This window comes from Bubalus bubalis, chromosome 16 (assembly GCF_019923935.1).
Source record: "Bubalus bubalis isolate 160015118507 breed Murrah chromosome 16, NDDB_SH_1, whole genome shotgun sequence".
Taxonomy (NCBI): domain Eukaryota; kingdom Metazoa; phylum Chordata; class Mammalia; order Artiodactyla; family Bovidae; genus Bubalus; species Bubalus bubalis.
The window spans coordinates 59,711,291-59,730,946 of NC_059172.1; the positions used below are offsets into that span (position 1 = coordinate 59,711,291).

General features: G+C 42.0%; 1 protein-coding gene across 13 annotated transcripts in view; it reads left to right on the forward strand.

The window, feature by feature from the left end:
- The window catches only part of CADM1 (cell adhesion molecule 1), a 362,986-nt gene that overhangs the window by 334,181 nt on the left and 9,149 nt on the right, over positions 1 to 19,656 (forward strand). For 5 of the 13 annotated variants that reach the window (XM_006079236.4, XM_025266855.3, XM_044929724.2 and 2 more), the window contains 2 exons: positions 3,579 to 3,611; positions 11,166 to 11,219. The exons of 4 other annotated variants lie outside the window; for them this stretch is intronic. In XM_006079236.4, coding sequence (XP_006079298.3) covers positions 3,579 to 3,611; positions 11,166 to 11,219 — 87 coding nt within the window. The remainder of the gene's footprint in view (positions 1 to 3,578; positions 3,612 to 11,165; positions 11,220 to 19,656) is intronic. 4 more of the 13 variants (XM_025266853.3, XM_025266857.3, XM_044929725.2 and 1 more) reach the window with 1 other exon arrangement.

The following is a 19,656-nucleotide window of genomic DNA, read 5'->3' on the forward strand; positions in this document are numbered from 1 at the left end:
AAGTTGGAGAGAATCCATATGAAAGGATTAGAATGTGCCACAGTGGAGCTTACACATGACTGTTTCAACTAAATAGTGTCCAGCTGCCTCACACACATTTTTTGGTGGGTTTTGTTTTGGGGATTTTTTTTTTTTTTTTTTTTTTTTGCTTCTTGGTTAAACAGCTAGAGTCTCTAATCTGACATATCGTCCGAGCCTTTTGATTTTGAAAATATACTGTCACGTGAAATATAGGTGATGTTTAATTTATTCAAGGTAGAGTTCCATAAACTGTTTGTATGGCTGGGAGACTGAAAGTCGATATTTAGCGAAATGTTCATCTTTCAAACAGCAGTCCAGGCCCTGTCCTTGGTTACCTTGTTTAATTATACTCATAAAACAGCTAGGGAGTGACTATTAAGACCATACACACTTACTGGCTTTGCAAGAACGTGGGATTGTTTTTTCTTGACCATATAAAATAAATGTACGATAAATTTTTCCCTCATTGTAATTAAAATTAAAATAGAGACAATAGCTCAACAAGGCCTTTTTAATTTCATAGCCCTATACCACCATTAAGTCCACCTCAACTTTCTGTGACCTATTTTTCTCCTAGGCTTACTGCAAAGATTATTTTTTAAAGACAGCTACAGAATGAAGTTTGAAGAAAGCCTCCGTTAGGGCAATTAGGCACTCTCATTTTTCAAGTTAATTACAGCCTATGTTATCTTCTACTGGAAAGTTACTGTTTGCGTCTTGCCTGTACGCTTAGAATGTTGTAAAACAATATAGTGACCCCACAAGTTGATTCACAGGGGTGGGCTAGCACATCTCTCCAGCCTTCTGATTACAATACCTTAATAAATCCTACTGCACAGAGCCACACTCACTTCAGAGCCAGGGTGTCTGTGGTTTCTGCGTGAAGTCGTAATGCAATTATGAAGGAGAATTAGATTCTGTCACAGTGCTGTCCTGTGGAGAGCACAAAGTCACTTCTAAAGGGTTTTTTTTTTTTTTTCATTCTTTACTTGAAATAGCCTCTGTTCAGATACCATACCAGATACTCTTAGAGAAATGGAATCAGCAACTCCCGCAGTATACCCTCCATCTCGGTCTCAACTTTGTAGCCAGCCTGTGTGTCTGCTGCGGTCTCTGCTCCGTTGCTGATCCCTGGTTTCTGCCACTCCCAGCTGCAGTAACTGTGTTGTTTACTTGAACATGTGCTTGCTTTTAACTGTTTTAGAACTGTGTGTTTTCCTTCTCAACTTCCCTTTCTCTTCCCTGTTGGGTGCAATTGATGGATTTTGCATCCCCAGACCAGGGAGGCAAGCGGCACTGTGAACTTCTTTTGTTTATCCTCTGGTACCCACAGAGTAGTGTACACCCAGCTTCTGTTCATTTGATCTTGTCATAAAGCCAACATGATGTTGTGATGTAGGAAGACAGTCACTTGTCTTCCTACAAGTCATCTGTTAATGCTAAGACATCATTTTTGAGGACCCTTAGGTTTTACCCCAATCCCTTTCTTTCATTTTATATTAATGATTTAACTGGTGAAAATAAAGCATATTAGAATGCTGCTACAAAAATAATGAACCAAAATGTTTATTGCTTTTTTAAAAAAAATTTTGGAAAAGAACCAGTGTCTAGCCATAAAATGTGTAAACTTGCATTTAAGTGTTTCTATGCAAATCTGCATTTGATTTTGCCCCTCCTTTAAAAGCACCACAAACTAACATTGATTTGGATGTTTCAAGTAAGGAGATGTGTCGTGAGCATCTGATGTAGAGATGTTTCAACTGTACAATTTTCGGTATTGTTTTTTAACTGCTATTTTATGCATACAGACTTGTCAGTAAGTATTGTGTTCTGATGTGGTTTATGTTTTTCTTTCCTTCATCTGATCTTCAGAAACTCAGCTATAAGTTATATTAAGCTGCAGTGGCCTCTCAGACTTGTAGTTAATTCTGGCTCCTTAGAAGGGCTCTAATTTTTTGATGGTTTAGGATTCTGAGGAGGGCATGCCAATGAAGGGGAACACCAGTGTGAATTCATGTGTCATATTTATAAATCAGAAGCACCAGGCTCCTTGGACCAAAAAGAAAGTCATATTTGGCATTATGGTGCATTTAAACATTGCCTGTGTCAAGTCCGAAAGAGTCTTTTGGAGTCTCTTAAACTCATGAAAATAATTACCAGCTGCATGATTTAAAAAAAAAAAAAAAGTACAGATAACTACTCAACAGTGTTAACCCCAAATCCCACTTCCCCTCAACATGACCAGCCTGCGTGTGGGTGTCACCACTGGTCTGGCCAGAAGGGAACCATGGAGGGAGACCCCTTGAGAGGTGGAACTGAACGTTAAAACCCAGACAGATGGGTTGACGGTGGAATGAAGTTGGCTAGAAGAGTGGTATTAAAATGACTTTGGAAAAAGAATGTCACCATGCATTTTGTTAGATATTTATCCCACTTCCCCTGTAGCCAAAATGAGAAAGGAAATTTCTGGACCCCCTTGGGGAATTTTCCATGAAGAGGAGCCAATACAGCAGGCCTGATTTTGAAGCCTGAAAGGTTTTGAAGGAGAAAGCTTGAACAGCATTAGAAATAGAAGAAGAAAGAGACAGACCACGGTCTCTCCCACAGCAAGTGCATCTGGCAGTGAAAAAGCATCATGTGCCATCTCCTAATTCACCCTGGAGGCAGGACTCCTGGCAGCTCACAGCAGTGAAAGTGGTTCTGGATCATGGGTCTGGACGACTGGATGCTTTTACTTTGGGAATGTCACATGATGAGAAGTGGCGTTTCACAAATTATGTGGACCTGGTTGTTTCCATACCAGACTTCTGCTCTTAAGAGTGTAACATAGTAAGATCTGCAGAGTGCAGGATGGGTGAGTGGTGAGTGTCTCTGTGTGTGTATGTGTGTGTGTGTGTGTATAAAGACCAGTCCGAAAACCTTTAACATGTTCATCCCCATGGCCTCCAAGTTAACTGAACTTTCCAGCTGAACTCTGCTGAAATGACACACTGGATGAAAAACTTGAACCCCTGTATTCATCTGCAGGCATCTGCCTATGAGTCGTAAAAGGATCCTAAACATGGAATTGACTCAGTGACGCCTGATTGGGAGTCGTAAAGCCCAAGTGCCCGGGTGGGTTGGGTTAAAACAAAGGCAATGTTTGAATGTATGAATCTGTTGTTCAGCCAGCCTCTCAGCTGAGCGTTTGTGTCGCAGTCCTGAGCCTTGATACGTTCAGAGCCATCCACCAGTCACTGAGTTTGCACTGGTGTTTCTCATCACTTTGCATGTTCCCCTGACTCTTGACTAGCAAATAGATGTGTCCTGGCAAGCCCCCAAAACCAAAGAATTTACTGTTATCCTCACTGGCTCGCAGCTTTGAGCTGAAGGCATGTCTTAAAACAGTGCAACTCACTTCAAATGCTTTTGGCTTTTCATTTATTATTGCTTGTCACGCGATGTTCTTTGAAAGCTTGCTCATATATTATCTGTTCCATTTTTTTCCATTTTCCCTTTTTTTGCATGCCGTTCCTCCTGTTTCTTCCCTTCCTCCAATCCTCTGTTCCCGTCTGTAGACACCACGGCGACGACAGAACCAGCAGTTCACGGTTGGTACCACATTACTGTTTATCTACTTTCTCAGCACTGCTGAGCGGCAAGGCAAGCCTGGGAAAAAGAGCAATGTAGTCTTCAAGGGAAACTGTGTTCCGAGTAGACTGATCTCATAAATGTACTCTAATTTGTGAGGCTTGAAAGGATGTCGAGTCTTGTCATTTCTGTTGAAAGTTCAGTGGTCAATGGTTGCAGTCTGAGATGAGGCCGCCTCCACGCTGGCTAGCTGGGTTAGAGGAAGTTTTAGCTGCATGTAGCCCTTATTTCTACAATGCCACCAGACCCTGAAACATAAGGGACTCCAGAAAAAGAACTAATATTTGCCTTAAAATCACAGCATCTGAATTAAAGGCCCAGTTGCTTTCTTCATTTATAGGCTAGAGATTCCCAGGTACATCTTGAAGAGGAGTCATTTGTAGGACAGATCAGGGCGAAAGATTCCTGTTTCAATGCATGACATAGAAATGAGGAAGAACTTTGTTCTTTAATTATACTCCCAATTGTATTTACCTCCATGACCACTTGCGCTTAATCTCCATGTGTGCATTTAAGTTTATACATTTGGCAGAAAACATCTCCAGACTAAGAAGGATACCATACATACATTTCAACAGCATTAACTGAGACTTGAAAAAGATATTTGTGGGGAGGTATCTTGTAGACAGAATACTAAAAGAACAAACTCATTATGATTTCAGCCAAAAGTGGATTAAAATCAAGTAAGTGAAGCTCAGGAGCAGGTATCAGGGAATCCTTTTCCCAATTTCTCCTCTGACTTCCTACGTTGGAAGCGGTCTATTCACTTTTCTATGTCTCTCCCGTTTGAAAATGAGAATCGTGTTTCATCTGTATATTGCTTTATTACTTAGCTCAAATCTCACCCTGCTGATATTGTGCTTTGGAGAAAGATATGTTAGTTAAAAGTAGGCTGAATTTTAATAACTGAATCCAAGGGAATTATTTGGTAAAGGGCCTACTTAAATCACTTTGCACACTGTGGCAGAGTTGAAATCCATCATTTAAATGACAAAAAGTGATCAGCCAAGCCTATGTTGTTCATTCAACTTTTAGAGAAACAGCTCTTCCAAGCACGACTGACCTTCTTAAATAGACCTACATTTAGACCTTACCGGTTAGAAATCTCTGGCAAAACCTGTGTAAGTGGGCCTTGAAGGTCAGGCCTTGACACTTGGCAGACCACCTCCATACCTGGACCTTCTGATGAGAAATTCTAAGAAAGCAGAACAAAGGTGGGTATGGGGTAATACCCTTTCAGGCCCTAATCCACCTCTCCCCACCCTTTTCTGTTATTGGCATAAAGGGAAAAGTTCATAAAATTAGGTAAAGGGCCAGAAACACCAACAATCATGAGAAATCAATTAGGTATAAAACTTCCACTTTCCAAGGTAATGCCCCATAGTGCCTGCTACATCTTAGGCATCGCACTCCATTAAGCTTGGTTATTTGTAGGTTTCATCATTAATTGAGCACTTCCTGACTTGTATCGATTATTCTCAGAGCTTTAAGGCTATTTTAATGTAGTTCAAGAGATTTTATTCTATTCTTTTTAGGATGCTTTAAGTTCTGAGCTTTCAATAATTAACTCCAGGGTCAAATGTAACCATAAGATTCCTGAAGTCTGTGAGTTCTTTTGAAGAAATATTGATCATTTATCTCCTAAGACTCCAGAGTTCTGTTTTCTAGGTCCCTTTAATAAAATTTGTGTACTTATATGACTCTAATAGTTTTAGGTCCTGGAGTTGGGTGGGATAATCAAGGTAAAAAATATGTCCCTTGACCTGAAAAATGAGAAATTAACTTTGGGGCCAGTCCTGATTTTAGGATATTAATAGGATCAAAAAAAGATCACCTTCACTTTTTCTTTCTCCATATGATCATATATTTCTCTATGGAGAAAGAGAAAGTGAAGGTGATCTCTTTTGAGGGTATAATAAAGAGACACTTGGAATAGAACTCACATTCCTGTGACAGGAAACAAGAGATGCCTGTGTACCGTGAGAAGCAAGCACTTTCTTACTAGTTCAGGGATAGTGTTCAAGTCAGCAATATCTCAGGCAGGATGCTGTTGACCAGCAGTGCATGAGAAGCATACCTTGAGCAGAGAAATTCGGGGAGAAAAAAAGGAAATAAGAAGAATATGTGTGTATATATATCTATATATATGTACATATATGATTCCTTAACAGCAAGAGGAGAGACGTGAAAATCCAGGTTGATGCCTATAAAATGCATTTATAAATACATGCCCCAACTTATCTAAAACCCTCATAGCATCCTCACAAAGGGATCCTACCACTTTTAAACAGCATACTCTCCAGCCCATAGCAGAAAGCTTAAATGAAAGCCAAAGTAGTATCTAGAATTTGACTTGACAGAGGGGAAAAAAGTCTTCCAGGTCAGTTGCCAGGATAGAAAAGGTAATAGAAAGTGATGGAAGTTACAAAGCAAGGGACCAGATTTCCAAGGAGATGAGGATATAGAACTGATTTTATTGAAGTGATTTATCGGTAAGCCCATGTGACTAAGATTCACTCGAGACTTATCTTGAGGTGTTCGTGTTGGGGATCTGGGCCTAGAAAATGTGGTTTGATAACTTGGCAACTTAAATGACAAGACATACTGGATCAGCCAGTTGTGACCATTGTACTGGTCCTAAAGTTTTCATAGTGGATTTCCTTCCGTATTTCTCCTTTCTAAAAAGGAAAAAAAATTTTTTTTACAAAATACTTTCCCTTTGAAGACTCATTAAAATGTTTTATTCAAGCTTGTGTTGCTAGAGTACGTATGAAGTATATCAGTTGTTGATGTATGTTGACCTTTTGTTCTTACCAATATCTGATTGAAATAAGCATGTATTGGAAGGTTAGAAGTGCATGGGCATGATTCAAAAGCAAATGGATTTTCTCCAAAAAGAAACCAAACAACAATCGGCCACAGTGTTTCTTTAAGGATCTAATTGATAGTAAAGATAAATGTGAGTGTAAGAATGGGATTCCTAGCCTAGGGTGACTGAAGGGATCTTCTTTGAAGAAGGATCTTGAGCATTTGTGTTTTTGGAGCTCATCCTTAAGGCCTGGACAGGAAGAATCCTGTGTCATGTATGCATGTTGAGCAATGCCAAAAAAAAAAAAAAAAAACACTCTGCCAAATCCTGGTACCGTATGGTCTGAAATTGATGGCAGAAATGCATGAGTGATGTGAGCACGGATGGTGTCGTTCCTCTGGCTCTTGTCGTGCGGGTGTGTGTGGTGGTTTCTGTCTGTCCGTCCCCACGTGGGCGCTTCTCCGTGCGTGTCTTGTGCCTTGTTGTGTGTGCGCCCTGCGTGCCCTCTCTTCCCCACCCGCCTCCCTCTTGTGAGGTCCGGGTGAGAGCATGCCCATGGTCTGGAATAGTGCTTGTGCTTTTGCTGCACTGCAGTCAGCTGGCTTCCTCTGGGTTTGGGGTTCTCTCTCTGTCTTTCTCTTTCTCTCTCTACCCCCCTGCTGTTTTGTTTTGTTTTTTTTTCAAGGCTACCTGTCCTTTTGCTTTCCACCTCTTAATACATTAGAGGCTGATGGTCTCATGATTTATAACCCCAAATGAGGTAACTAGTTTTTAATTCAGTTTGCAAGCGTAGCGAGACTCACACCGGGAACCCCTCTGACATAATTTTTCATTTTCAGTTTTGATTCCAAAATGTTTGCCCTGTGCTAGATCCATGCTCTTCTCCTAGAGCACTGCCCTTAGGTAACTACCCCACAAATCTCTCTTTCTCTGACTTATTTTATAAGTAGTGCAAGCCGTGATGGAAGTCTAAAATCACATGAAATTTCTTATCTTTCTGTTCAATTGTGGGGAAATTCTGAAGCCTATTTTTAAGGAGCAATAGCCAGCAGTGCGCATTATTACAACCTCTATGTCCGCCACCTGTGTATGCACCCCTCTGCACATCTCTCTGTTTGAGTGCACAACAATGGCATTCGAAGGCTGTCATTCAGTCAAGGGACTCTGCAGACATGTGTGTTCTACTCAAGAACCAAGCTAAAGAGGTTTACGAATGGCTGCAGGACCTGAAGATTGTGTTTCAGCCTTGCTATGCAGTTTGCAAACAATATGCTACTGTTTAACGGCGTGAACCAAATTTCTGCTAATGGGATGAAGGGGAAAACTCTCCAGAAAAGCTGACAAAGCAGGAAGAACAGGATGACTGACTGAGCTTTTAGAATAAAACAACCGGGGGCGTCTGAACTCTTAATGGCTGGTGATGGAAGTAACAGATTCCATAATATGGCCAAGTGATCAGATGTGTGCTGCTTAGGTAAGAGAGAGACCATCGCCTACTTTTTCATAATGGGAATAATACTAGGGCCAGTGGGAAGTTGTTTGTTTCCTAGAGGTTTAATTTGATCATTCTGTTTTGGAAGTTTCAGGGAAAAAAAGGGGGGAAACCCTGATGAACTCAACCCCAAACATTCAGATTTTACTTGACCTTGAATTTATTTAAATATCTCTAGGATTTCTTGCTGTTTCTAATTTTTGAAGTTTTCCTTAACCTGGTTTAAAATTGCCATGCCATTCATACCAGTTTTAGAAGCCAGTGATTTCTGCTGGAAAGGAGGAGTAGCTATCCCAACAGCAGAAGCACTGTCTGCAGAAAAGCATGGGATAGGCAGCCCATAATCACATCACGAAGAAGTGAGATTCCTGTCTGTGGAAGAGATGAGTCTCATGTATTAAATCATCATGTTTGCACCTCAGGATTTTATTAATTGCTCAAAAGAAAATTCCATGTGGACCAAAAGTAAACTTTCAGTTGTTTAACGAAGTTTAGAGAAATGTGTTGAATACATTTTAATTGAAGTGACGGGGAAAGATTTCAACAAGTGATAAGAGCAAAACTCAGAAGTGATTTCCCACTTATTGTTAAATGGCGGAGTTTCCTTTTGAAGACTATTCTCTGCCTCATAAAATGCATCTTTGTCTTTTTCTTTGAGAAAATGAGAGCTGTATAATTTTTATCATGAAAGAAAACTACGTAAACCAAAGCAATTTTAGGAGGTAAATTTTGCTTGTCTTTACGTGTACACTCAGTGCTTCAGTAAACTCTTCCTAATTATATTTATTCTGAAATTAGCCAGCTATGGAGGAGCACTATAGTTTCATAAAATGAGCAGTAGTTGTGCAAAAATAAATTTAACACCAGTAACCTAAATGGCTTCCCACTTTAGGATGTAATATGAGCAGTAGATTCCAGATGATTTGGTATATTTTAAAGTTTATGCCATTAAAAATGACAGTTTCATCTTTAATGAGGTGTGTATAAACTGTCTGTCACTTTTTAATGGGAAACTTTGCATATCAATGATATTTCATAAACATATTTGTCTTTATTTTGTAAAATTAGCTTTCTAATGCCCTCCCCAGGGAAACAAGCCTTCAGCAGTAGAGCTGCCTACTTGAAACATCCTCGTTTAATATGGTTCAGTGGGTGCCAAGCACGTATGTAGAATGCTTTGATATTCATTGGGCCACGTAAAAGTGAGGGATTAGCCTCCTGAGAACTGCAAATTCATAATTAACTACAAAGAAGTTCTTTATGTTGCCCATTTATAACAATTATTCAAATAATTGTGTTCATCAGTCTTTATACAATGAATAAAGCCAATTAGAAATGGGAACACTTTCAACCAATCAGATTTCAGAACCAGTGCATAACATCCCTACTCAGTTGCCTCTGTAATTTATTGCATTACTCATTGCTTTCCCATGGTTGCCTAAATCCATAGTTTGGGAACATCCATGAATTTTGAATCCTCCCATGTTTAATTGGCACATGTCCTTGAATATTGGCACCCAAGGGTCACGATAGAAATTCTTCAAGAGCTCATATGACTCTTTCACAGCACCAACCTATCAATTTTCATTTGCCTTCTTTATAAAGGGGCTTCCCTGATAGTTCAGTTGGTAAAGAATCCGCCTGCATGCAGTAGACCCTGGTTTGATTCCTGGGTCTGGAAGATCTGCTGGAGAAGGGATAGGCTACCCACTCCAGTATTCTTGGGCTTCCCTTGTGGCTCAGCTGGTAAAGAATCTGCCTGCATGCAGTAGACCCTGGTTCGATCCCTGGATTGGGAAGAACCCTGGAGAAGGGAACAGCAACCCACTCCAGTATTCTGGCCTGGAGAATTGCATGGACTATATAGTCCATGGGGTCGCAAGGAGTCAGACATGACTGAGCTATCAATATTCATTTGGTTTCTTTATAAAACAACTTACAAAATCCAAGCTTTTACTGTCCATTTCTACATAAGTGTTTCTGTTGATTTGGGACCTTTTGAATCATGTGATCAGTTTGACATTGCTTATTTCTAGAGCATTTGTTTTAGTTGCTATTATGCTCTTGCTGGCAGTTCACTGAGCATTACTCCCAAATCATTAATTCAGCAAATACTTACTGAGTATATTTTGTGCTTGACCATAAGAGAAGAGAAAGATGGGGGGAAAAAAAAAAGCACGCCCCTCATTCCAGTTTAACAGGTCCACAGGTATCTTCAAAAGTGACAAATCTCATCGGAGAAATATTAGCCGATTATTGTGCAGACCAGGGGGCCTGGAGCAGGTCTGCTCAAACCAGACATGACTTTGAGCTAAACAGGGAGAAACAAGTAAAGGCCCCCTTGATTGCCTAATATTTTGTGGTGCTTTTAACTTCATTAAAGGGAGTAGCCTGCAAATACAGCAAGAGGAAAGGGAGGTAGTCTACTCGCTAAGCCCCCCGTGGTGTATCCGTTTCCACCTTCACCTCTTTCCCTTCCAAACGCAGCTGGCTGAGAGCCGTCCCAGCTGGCCAGCGTTGGTGCTAACTCAGATACAGGCATTTCAGGCTCCAGTTGATTATCTCCTGACCTAACTGCTTTTTCAGCTTTGAGGGTTTCTTTTTTTTTTTTTTTCCAGGAATACCACTGGTTTTTTAAATCTCTTTTTGAAAAATATTTTGCAAATCAGATTTTCTGATGAAAGCATAACCTGCAATCTGCAGTTAGCAGATGCCGTACCATTTTGAAATAAATGATCCAAGATCATCATCAACTGATAATGAACTGTGTTTGTCAGTCTTGGCCAGGAATTTCAATTTATAGTAAAATGTGAACTAAAACTTACATACATCAGTATGTAACATCTAAATATATTTGTATTTAAGAGCTCTATCAGAGCATCGACAGAGAACAATCAGGCTTTATTTTTTTTCTTTCTGCATGCTGTTATGAATGAGTGATTTGAAACATTCACCTTCATGTTTCATGTGCTTTGAAAGTGGAGACTGAGGAATCTTTCTGCCTCGATTGCGTATCCATAACAAAATGAAATGATTGGAGAAATGTACTTATGGATTAATACATTTAAGCTCTCCAAAAGAGAGAGAGAGATGGCAAGAGATTTGGCTCATGTTTTTTTTTTTTTTTTTTAAGAAATTCATCCTCAGTTTTTAAGTGTTTTGTTTATGTCCCTTGAGGAATGAAAAGAAAAACGATTTGTTTTTACTTGTAAGGCCTTACTCAGTTGCCCAATTCCGCAGAAGAACTGGACAGTGAGGACCTCTCAGGTAAGGGCTAGTTATTAGGTAAAAGGCTCTGCAGTGTCCAACCTGTGGGCCCTCCGTCCACTTCCACAACATGGCCATTTGGATCACTGAACAGTTAATTCAAAACTGTGGGTTTTGAGACTAAAGAAAGAACAGATTTTTATTAACACTTTCTTCCTCCCCACCCACCTCTCTTCCCTGTGTATTTCTCTGATTGTATATTGCATGTATATTTCAGATTGGGGGGCTGACTCTGTAAAGCGGTAGAGGTCAAATCATCTTTGGAATTGCGCTAAAGCCACTGTGTTCAGTGGCTTAAAATAATTTTTATGTTCTAAGTATATAATGGTTCATGAAAATTTGTTGCATTTCAAAGCTTTTTAAGGATGTTGGATTATGAGACAAGATCTTTATTAAAAAAAAAAAAAAAAAAGCTCATATTGATCATCCCCTTCTGTGGAATATACTAGAAAAGCCAGGTCATAGTTAATCTTAGAAGGGGGCAGGGAGGGGAAGAGAGGAAGGGAGGGGGGTAATTGTTTTGTCACACACCATGATGTAAACTAATTATCCACCTCAGACCTTTTTCACAGCACACTGAGCTCTTGCAAAAGTAGGTTTCATGCTTGATTCTAGGATTTAGGTGTTACTAATCCAGAAGAAGAAGCATATCCTAAAAAGGAGGGGAAGGAGATTTAAAATGGTCAGAGCTAAACAATTATATGATCTCCCATGATGTCCTGGTACTTCACTGCCAACCAGCTACAGCTTCTGAAACATTTTGATCAGTTGCTTCTTAATAAGTCAGTAAGGAAGGGCCCTTCCTCATTAGGAGAAACCAAGGCATAGGACCGTAGATGCTGACTCTAGCCATTTGGAAACAAGGGTTCCATGTTGCCCTTCTTGGAGAGATTTCACTGCAGCTCCCTGGAATAGTTGGTTGTTGAGGTGTGGCTTTAACTACAGGTCTTACTTATCCAGTGAGAGAATGAGATAGTACCACTGTCTTTCACAGTCAATGGATATATTGCCTCCTCTGTGCTGTCAAGCCTCAAGGATGCCTTTATTTTTCTGCTATGTAGCGTGTCCCAGTTTGAACTTGAACTGTTGGATTTTCCTGCAGAGTGGAAGCTCCAGGAGGCCATATCGGTTTCGTTCACTGCTGTACACCTGTTGTCAGGGTGTAGACTATGTAAGCTCTCAACTGATGCTTGTTGGGTGAATAAATAAATTCCAAATCCCAAGGAATTTAGATAGATAAATAAATAGAAGATTAGAAAGATAGCTGGCCATCAAAGCAGTGTTTTATTTTTGCCTCCCATTTGTGATGGATTTAGAGAAGTTGCAAAAACGTTAGCCTGATCTTTTTTTTTTGAAGTGAGAGTAGATGAATCTTCTCCCTGCTTAGAATATCATGCTGAGCGTAAATAGTCCACTCATTTCTGACCCTGACCCTAAATAAAACAGCCCTGTGACACAGTGGCCTTTGGATCATTTCAAGGATCCTAAGAAGGGACTGAGTTCTCCTTGGCCCTGATCCCTCTTGGCATATCAGCCAGACAAGGATCACTCAGATACGCAGAAGTCATTTTTCTCCTCCTTAGGAAAATGGGACTAAAGCAGCCATTACCCCTTCCTCCAGCATCATCAATTAAAGACTACTCTGGGTCTCTCAGCTCTGCACCAAGTCAGATGCAGCCTTGCCGCAGCTCTATCAATCACCCCTGAGTCGGGAGCAATAAACCAACAACTGTTTGTGTTCATAATAATTCGGTTAAATTAATAATTACGTTGTTCCCCCCCCCCCCCCCCATCCAGGAACACTGCAGTCACACATTGCACGGAAGCCATAAGTCAAGTAGAACCCTGGTGATCCATCAGGCAGGGGCTGGGCTGCCTTTGCATCTGGTTTGATGAACTAATCAAAAACTGATTAGCACCTTTGTTCAAAGGGGATGCTGATTAATCAATTACTATTGATTGTGAGCATGGCTTCACTCGGCAGCAAAGAGACGTCTGAAGGGAAAAAAAAAAAACACCCAATAAAAATTGAGCAGCTGTCATAGTGTTTAAATTTATTAAAACAAAATACATTATTTTTTATGAAGCTGTCTTGAAATGGGTCACTGAAGAGGAGCATATTGATTGAGAAAGGATGAACTTCTCAAATTTCTGTAGCCTGGAGACTGAATTCAATTATAAGACAAGACAAACAGGTTAACACCCGTCTTAAACAGTCCATCAATAAATTAGAGGAGGTGTTGCACATTTAATGCTAAAGTGTGGTAATGAATAATATTACCATCCATTCCCTGCTCCATCTGGGTAGAAATTTCATTCTTTTCTTGTTATGGATAAATGTTACATCCTGCTTTTTCCTTCAAAATAATGCTGGTCTGTGTTCTGCTGGCCCCCTGCTCCCCTCCTCCCCCATTCACCACTGCCACCTCAGCTAATGACAATTTCATCAGCACCAGATGGTGCCCCAGCCTCACCCAGCAAAGCAAGTTGCCCAGCTGATCCTCCTCTTTAATCTGCATTACAAAATTACACTTGTGTGTAGTTCGGTGATTTCATTATTGGTGGGCCTGGGGAGCTTCTCCAGTTCTACTCTGAACCCTTTCATTGACTTTTTGGGTGTTAACTTTATTGATGATGGATCCACAAGAGTTTTCAATTGTTTTATCAATTACATCTGCTGTTTCCCTGTGACAGCTGGTAGTTATTGCCACCCATGTGGAATAGAATGGCTTCAAGCCTATTTATCCTTCTATTTTATTTTAAAACTTTTTAAAAAATGTCTCCAACTGCCTTGCTCCCTTCAGCGATGGAAGGGCCTTTGGGGACTGTTTAGTGGAGTACAGTGGTAAATATACAGCGTGCCAGAGAATAGCCCTCCAGCACAATCAGAGCAATCCATCAGGCTTCTGCTTTTGAAGCAAAGGCACCAACAAGAAATTTCAGAGCTCTCATGCTTCCCAAAGACATGTTCTCAGTTCCGGCCCTAATACAAGAAAGTGATCTGGAAGAAAAAACTTCTCCCTCACAATCCATAGGAGAGTGTGGATGGAAGGCAAATTCTAAGTGGCCCTGATAATTCATGTTAGTTGTTAAGGAAGGATCTAGGTGAGCCAGCTCTAGTCCCTTAAATGAATTACAGAGAAAACACGGGCTTAAACTATGGTCATGGTTTAGTTAATGGAGCTTCCCTGGTGACTCAGACAGAAAGAATCCACTTGCAGTGCAGGAAACCTGGGTTTGATCCCTGGGTCGGGAAGATTCCCTGGAGAAGGAAATGGCAACCCACTCCAGTATTCTTGCCCGGAGAACTGCATGGACAGAAGAGCCTGGCAGGCTACAGTCCTTGGGGTCGCAAGGAGTTGGACACAACTGAGCAACTAACACTTCCTTTAATGGAAGCCCTGAAAGGCCTTCAGATCCAGATTGTCAGTTCTGGGGTGGAATATACGGCCATCTGTCTGGTGGGTGTCCTCAAAGTCTGACTTAACTTGCTTAAAATATGTGTAAGGAACTGTCAGTAGACCTGGTATTTGGGGGGACTCTTTCCTTACTGGCTCCCACATAAAGTATGGCCTAGATTTGGCAAACATGCAATTGCATTTTTTGTTGTTGTTGTTAGACTAGTAATAATAATGATGATAAAGAAAAACATCAAAACCCAGCTGGACTATGTAGACAAATTTAAGATATGGCCCCTAAATTTCAAGTGAGGTTTTCTTTAGCTTGTATTTGTATAGTGCTTGAGCACTTAGCTCATGCACACACGTGGTCCCAGTGATCTGCATCCATTCAGCAGTTGTTTGAGCTCCTATGTGCTAGGCCCTGCTCTGGGCACCAGGGATGCAGCAGTGAACAAAACCAACCAGGGGCTGGAGCTGCCCCAGATTTCACACGCCAGGACCCTGCCCTTACACAGTTATGCTCTTGTCCAGGAGACAGGCTCAAAGCACAATGAAATGTCAGAAAAATACAGCTGGGTAAAATGAAAGCAAATAACTTTCCTGGGAAGAGGTGGAGGGCACCAGTGCGCACCAGGGGAGGCCAGTGGGACAGGAAGACCAAGAGACGAGCGTGAGCCAGCGTGGGAGGCTCGTCCCGAAAATCCTGTGAGATCATTGAGGAAGGGCTGTTTACAAATGAAGACGCTGGGGCCCCTGAGATTAAATGATTTACTCAAGAGACAGAATCAGAATTTAAACATAGAATTTCCTGCCTTTTTAGAATACAGACTTTGGTTTAAAAAGTGACTATCCTTCCCCTGTGAAATCCACACTTCCCTTTGTTCTGGGATCTTGAGACTCCTTTCCTCTTTGGCCTTTTTTGATTCAGTCTGTGCTTGGAAAGAAAGAGGCAGGGGAAGTTGGTTTCTCCGGAGCCCATCAGGCATATTGCTGACAACCAGGAAAGATCTCTTCCAGCATTGAATCAAGCTCTTTCCCATCCAGTGGCGACCTTAAACTCTGCTAAGTTGCTTTCAGTACCATTATCCCATTGATCTCCTAAATTGTGGGATGGATTGCCCCCTGAGCCGGTCCTTAAATGCCATGGGAAGGTGTTGGGTTGCAGAGGATTAAAACATGTAGATTCCCTTATTTCAAAATTCCATTTAATACAAGGCAGTAGACTGGCATATCATACTGGGTCTGTGCCAGCTTGGCCATGACTTTACCACAACATGAGTTTGAATTTCGTGATGTTGCTGATCTTCCCATAATCCAACATGCTACTGTTTCCCCCATGGGGAGGAAGGAGACCATCAAATAGGAACTTTTCCTTCCAAATTGATAAGTTGGCGGGCTCCAACACAAAATGTGAATTCCAGTTCTACAGGTTGGACACTGCTTTGGGGTGACTTCACCATATTCATTAATCCATCCTCACACCCCCAAATGCCTGAGGTCCACTGACGCATCTTTCTCCAGAGAGAGATTCGAGTGGGAAATGTATGTTTGGAAATACTTCACAAGTTTGCCCTCTTTATCAGATGTCTGCTCCTTTAAGGGAAACTCCAGTCTCATCGTCAGTGCCTTCCTGTTGCTTAAAATGGAAAGGGCAAGCACACTTCTAAGCCCTCATCATTAGATGAGTAGAGAGGACTCAGGAGTGTGCCTTGTGGTCTCTCTGGTGATGCTTAATGCCTTGGGAGCGTTTGCATCCTATTGCATCAAGTCATTTCCACTGTTGGTTAAATTAACAAAATCAAGTCACTTGAGAAGGGAGAGAAATCAGCATTTGGGAAAAAAAAAATCTTGTTCTCATGCTTAGCTGACAACAAGAGCTTAATATCCTGATGCTTAAATGGTAGACCTGAGTTAGGACTTGGACGGGGTGGCCTTCGGCAGGCCCACAGCCTTGACCACCACCCCGGACCACCAGTCACACTGTGTGCCCTTCTGCATAAATGAAAAGAAGGGGCTTGGTGATTTCACGTCAGCTAATGTCTCTGGGGCATCTTAGCCTCTGAGAACAGCACTGTGTGCAGTATAACCCTTACTCCAAAGTGCTGTAGTATTTGCCTGGAATCAGTGATTAGAACTGGAATAAAGCCTGCCTTGGGCTTTATGACAGTGGATTTCAATTTGACAGACACCTGTTGAGTGGCTATGACATGCCAAGCCCCAGCCCAGAGAGGCCCCTTCATATTCAGCAACACACTGGCTCCTCAAAACAGTCCTCTGAATTGTATGTCTCTGCTCAGTGGCTGAGAGTGGCTCATTGACCTGCCTGAAGTCACACAGAAAAGCAGCGAAGCCCAGCTTCTAGCCTGGGCTAGAAGGCTGTGGGCAAGTCCAGTGCCCTTTCCAGCAGGCCACACAGGAGGTGAGCTCCTACCTCTTCTGGCATCTGCTGTTCGGGCCTCTTTCTGGAGGAAAAAATAGACAGTAACTGCCTAAGAGCACGGGTCCTGATCATTATACAACCAGAGCCCGTGAGCAGTGCTTCTGAGGTCAGTGAATGCCTACGGAGCTCTGGGCGGCAGGATGATGTGGTGATGATGGCTGCAGTTTTTCTTTAAGTAGCTTAACATAGTTCTTTTGAAATGTTAGCATAGCTGGAGCTACATTGCTAGAATGAGATGCAGCCGAGGGATAGTCTTAGATGCCTGGGATGCTGTTTGAGAACCTTCATGATTTTCTTGCCTTACATTTATTCCTTCCCTTCCACTCTCTCAGAAGACAGAAAAGAAAGGTTATGCTGCATGGAGGCCGGTGTGCTCCAATATGTATTAACATCTTAATGGGAAAGCTGTGCATGTACTGTGTACATTTACTACTCTCTGACAAGAGGGAATTAAATGTCAGAAGGATTTGTAGCATCTATAATTGAATTGGTGCTGAGAAAAGCAAATCTTAAAGAAGAATAACATATTAGGATTAGCAAATAATGTGGCATTTTGTCAGTGCATGCCATTCAGTTTGTTCCCCTTCAGTAATAAAGTTGTGCTTTTTAAAATGCACACTTATTTTTGTTGTCGTGATGGGAGCTACAATAGGTGATGAGAATGAGAAGCTGCAGTTCTCAGATGGTGCCAGGTTTGGGGACTGGTTTTATCTTTGAGGTCAGATTCTGGTTTCATCCCGGATATGAAAAATCCACTGCCAAGCTTTTTCTTTCTTTCTGGTAAAAAGTAGCAAATGACGTCATAGTCATTAAGCATCCTCTGAGATCGAGTAATCCCTGTAGCCCAGGGGGCAGCATTTCCGCTATGAACACTGCTTCTCGAAGTTTCTAATTAAACTCACTTGTCCAATCAGATCTCAGCCCAGGAAAAAAGAATAGAACGAAAGCGAGTGACAGACAGAACTGTTGTGAAAAGTCAACAGTTTCACTTTTCCCGAAGGTCAACAGGCAACAGTCATTCATCGAGAAATGGCAGAAGGTTAAATATAGGATAGTCCAATAAATACAGGTTGGAAGACCCATCTCCTTAGAACCTCCCCCATGTCTTTGGTATTAATTTTAAAGATGAGACCTCGGGTAGTTTATAACCTTTGTTAAAAAATAGTATGCGCATTTAAGGGGAGTAATAGCTCTCCCCAAGTTTTTGAGTATGCCTTCTAGCCAAGGCCAAGGGAGGGGTGAAATGTGAAGGAAGCCAAGATAGGGTGGTGGTCCGTGTGTTTGAACTGTATGACTATATCGCACTTGGGCCCCTCCAAGGTGACAAGCTTAGTGTCCTGTCCGCGTGGCCTGGGCCGAAGCTTGCGGCTGCAGCTGCACTGGGCTCTTGGCTCAGCGACCCCCCTGCCAAGGTCCCTGTCTGCCAGGAGCTTGTCTAGGACATCCTGGCCATTCCGTGGCTATCCATGGATCTCTGCCTCTGGCAGCGGAGGCTTCTAGGCTTTTCACAGATCCATGATTAAGGCATTCACACAGCAGTTGATGTCAGGCGTCCCATGCCAGGTGGTAAAGTAGCCATAGAAACGGGGATCTGTTAAAGCACCCTGTTTTAACACAGGCGGTGTGACTGCCAGAGCCCGGCGCTCAGGAGACCCTGGCAAGACATTTGGGGAATAAGAGCAAGTAGAGAAAGGGGAGGGCCCCAGAGAGAGAAGGAGACCGAAGTTCCCTAGCAGTCACTTTTCTTGTCGGGGCCTAGGGAACGAGTGCCTTTAGAATTTACCCCCTGCACACTGCCCATGAGAAAAGGATCGAGCCAGGTCGCCCAGCCCAAAGTAAAGAAAACTGAGCAGGTCCGGGCATCACTCTTGGGACAGTCTTTGAAATTTTTTGTCCTTGCAGTTTCTAAGATGCTGATGGGAACCCCTGGTAGTTGAAACTGTGACCGGGTAGTTGAAACAAGCAGTGGTAGCCAACTTAGTATTCTGTAAGCTGCTCGTAAGCCCTCACCTGGAGTCAAGTTGTCCCAGCTTTTGGCCCAAAGAAGAGCTAACTCAGAATACTAAACAGTCCATGATTGATCTGTCCTTAGAGTCTCATGTCACGCTGAGCACCTGCAGGGCTTGCAGCACGGGACGATGCGGGAAGGATTGTGCCCCATCTCTGAGTTGACACTTCCCAACAGCTCCATAGTGCCCCTGAAAATCCGGCTCACGGAAGGACGGGGCCTGAGTTACCTGAAGTCCCGTGAGAAGTGATGGATGAGGAACTCTCAGCAGAAGTGAACACTTACACCCGTACTGAGAGGGACAATCATGTCTCTTAAAGATAGGAAAACACCCCCTTCTAAACCAAGAGCTGCCCACTGCCTGAGGATCAGTGCTTTAATGCACTTTAATGCTTTACTAGTGCTTTAATGCCCACATACTTTTTTTAATAAGTAATTTTTAAATTTTTAATTGGAGGATGATTGCTTTACAGTGTTGTGTTGGTTTCTGCAGTACAACAATGTGGATCAGCCATAAATATACATATATTTCCCTCCCTCTTGAGCCTTCCTCTCACCCACTCCCCACCCCTCTAGATCATCACAGCA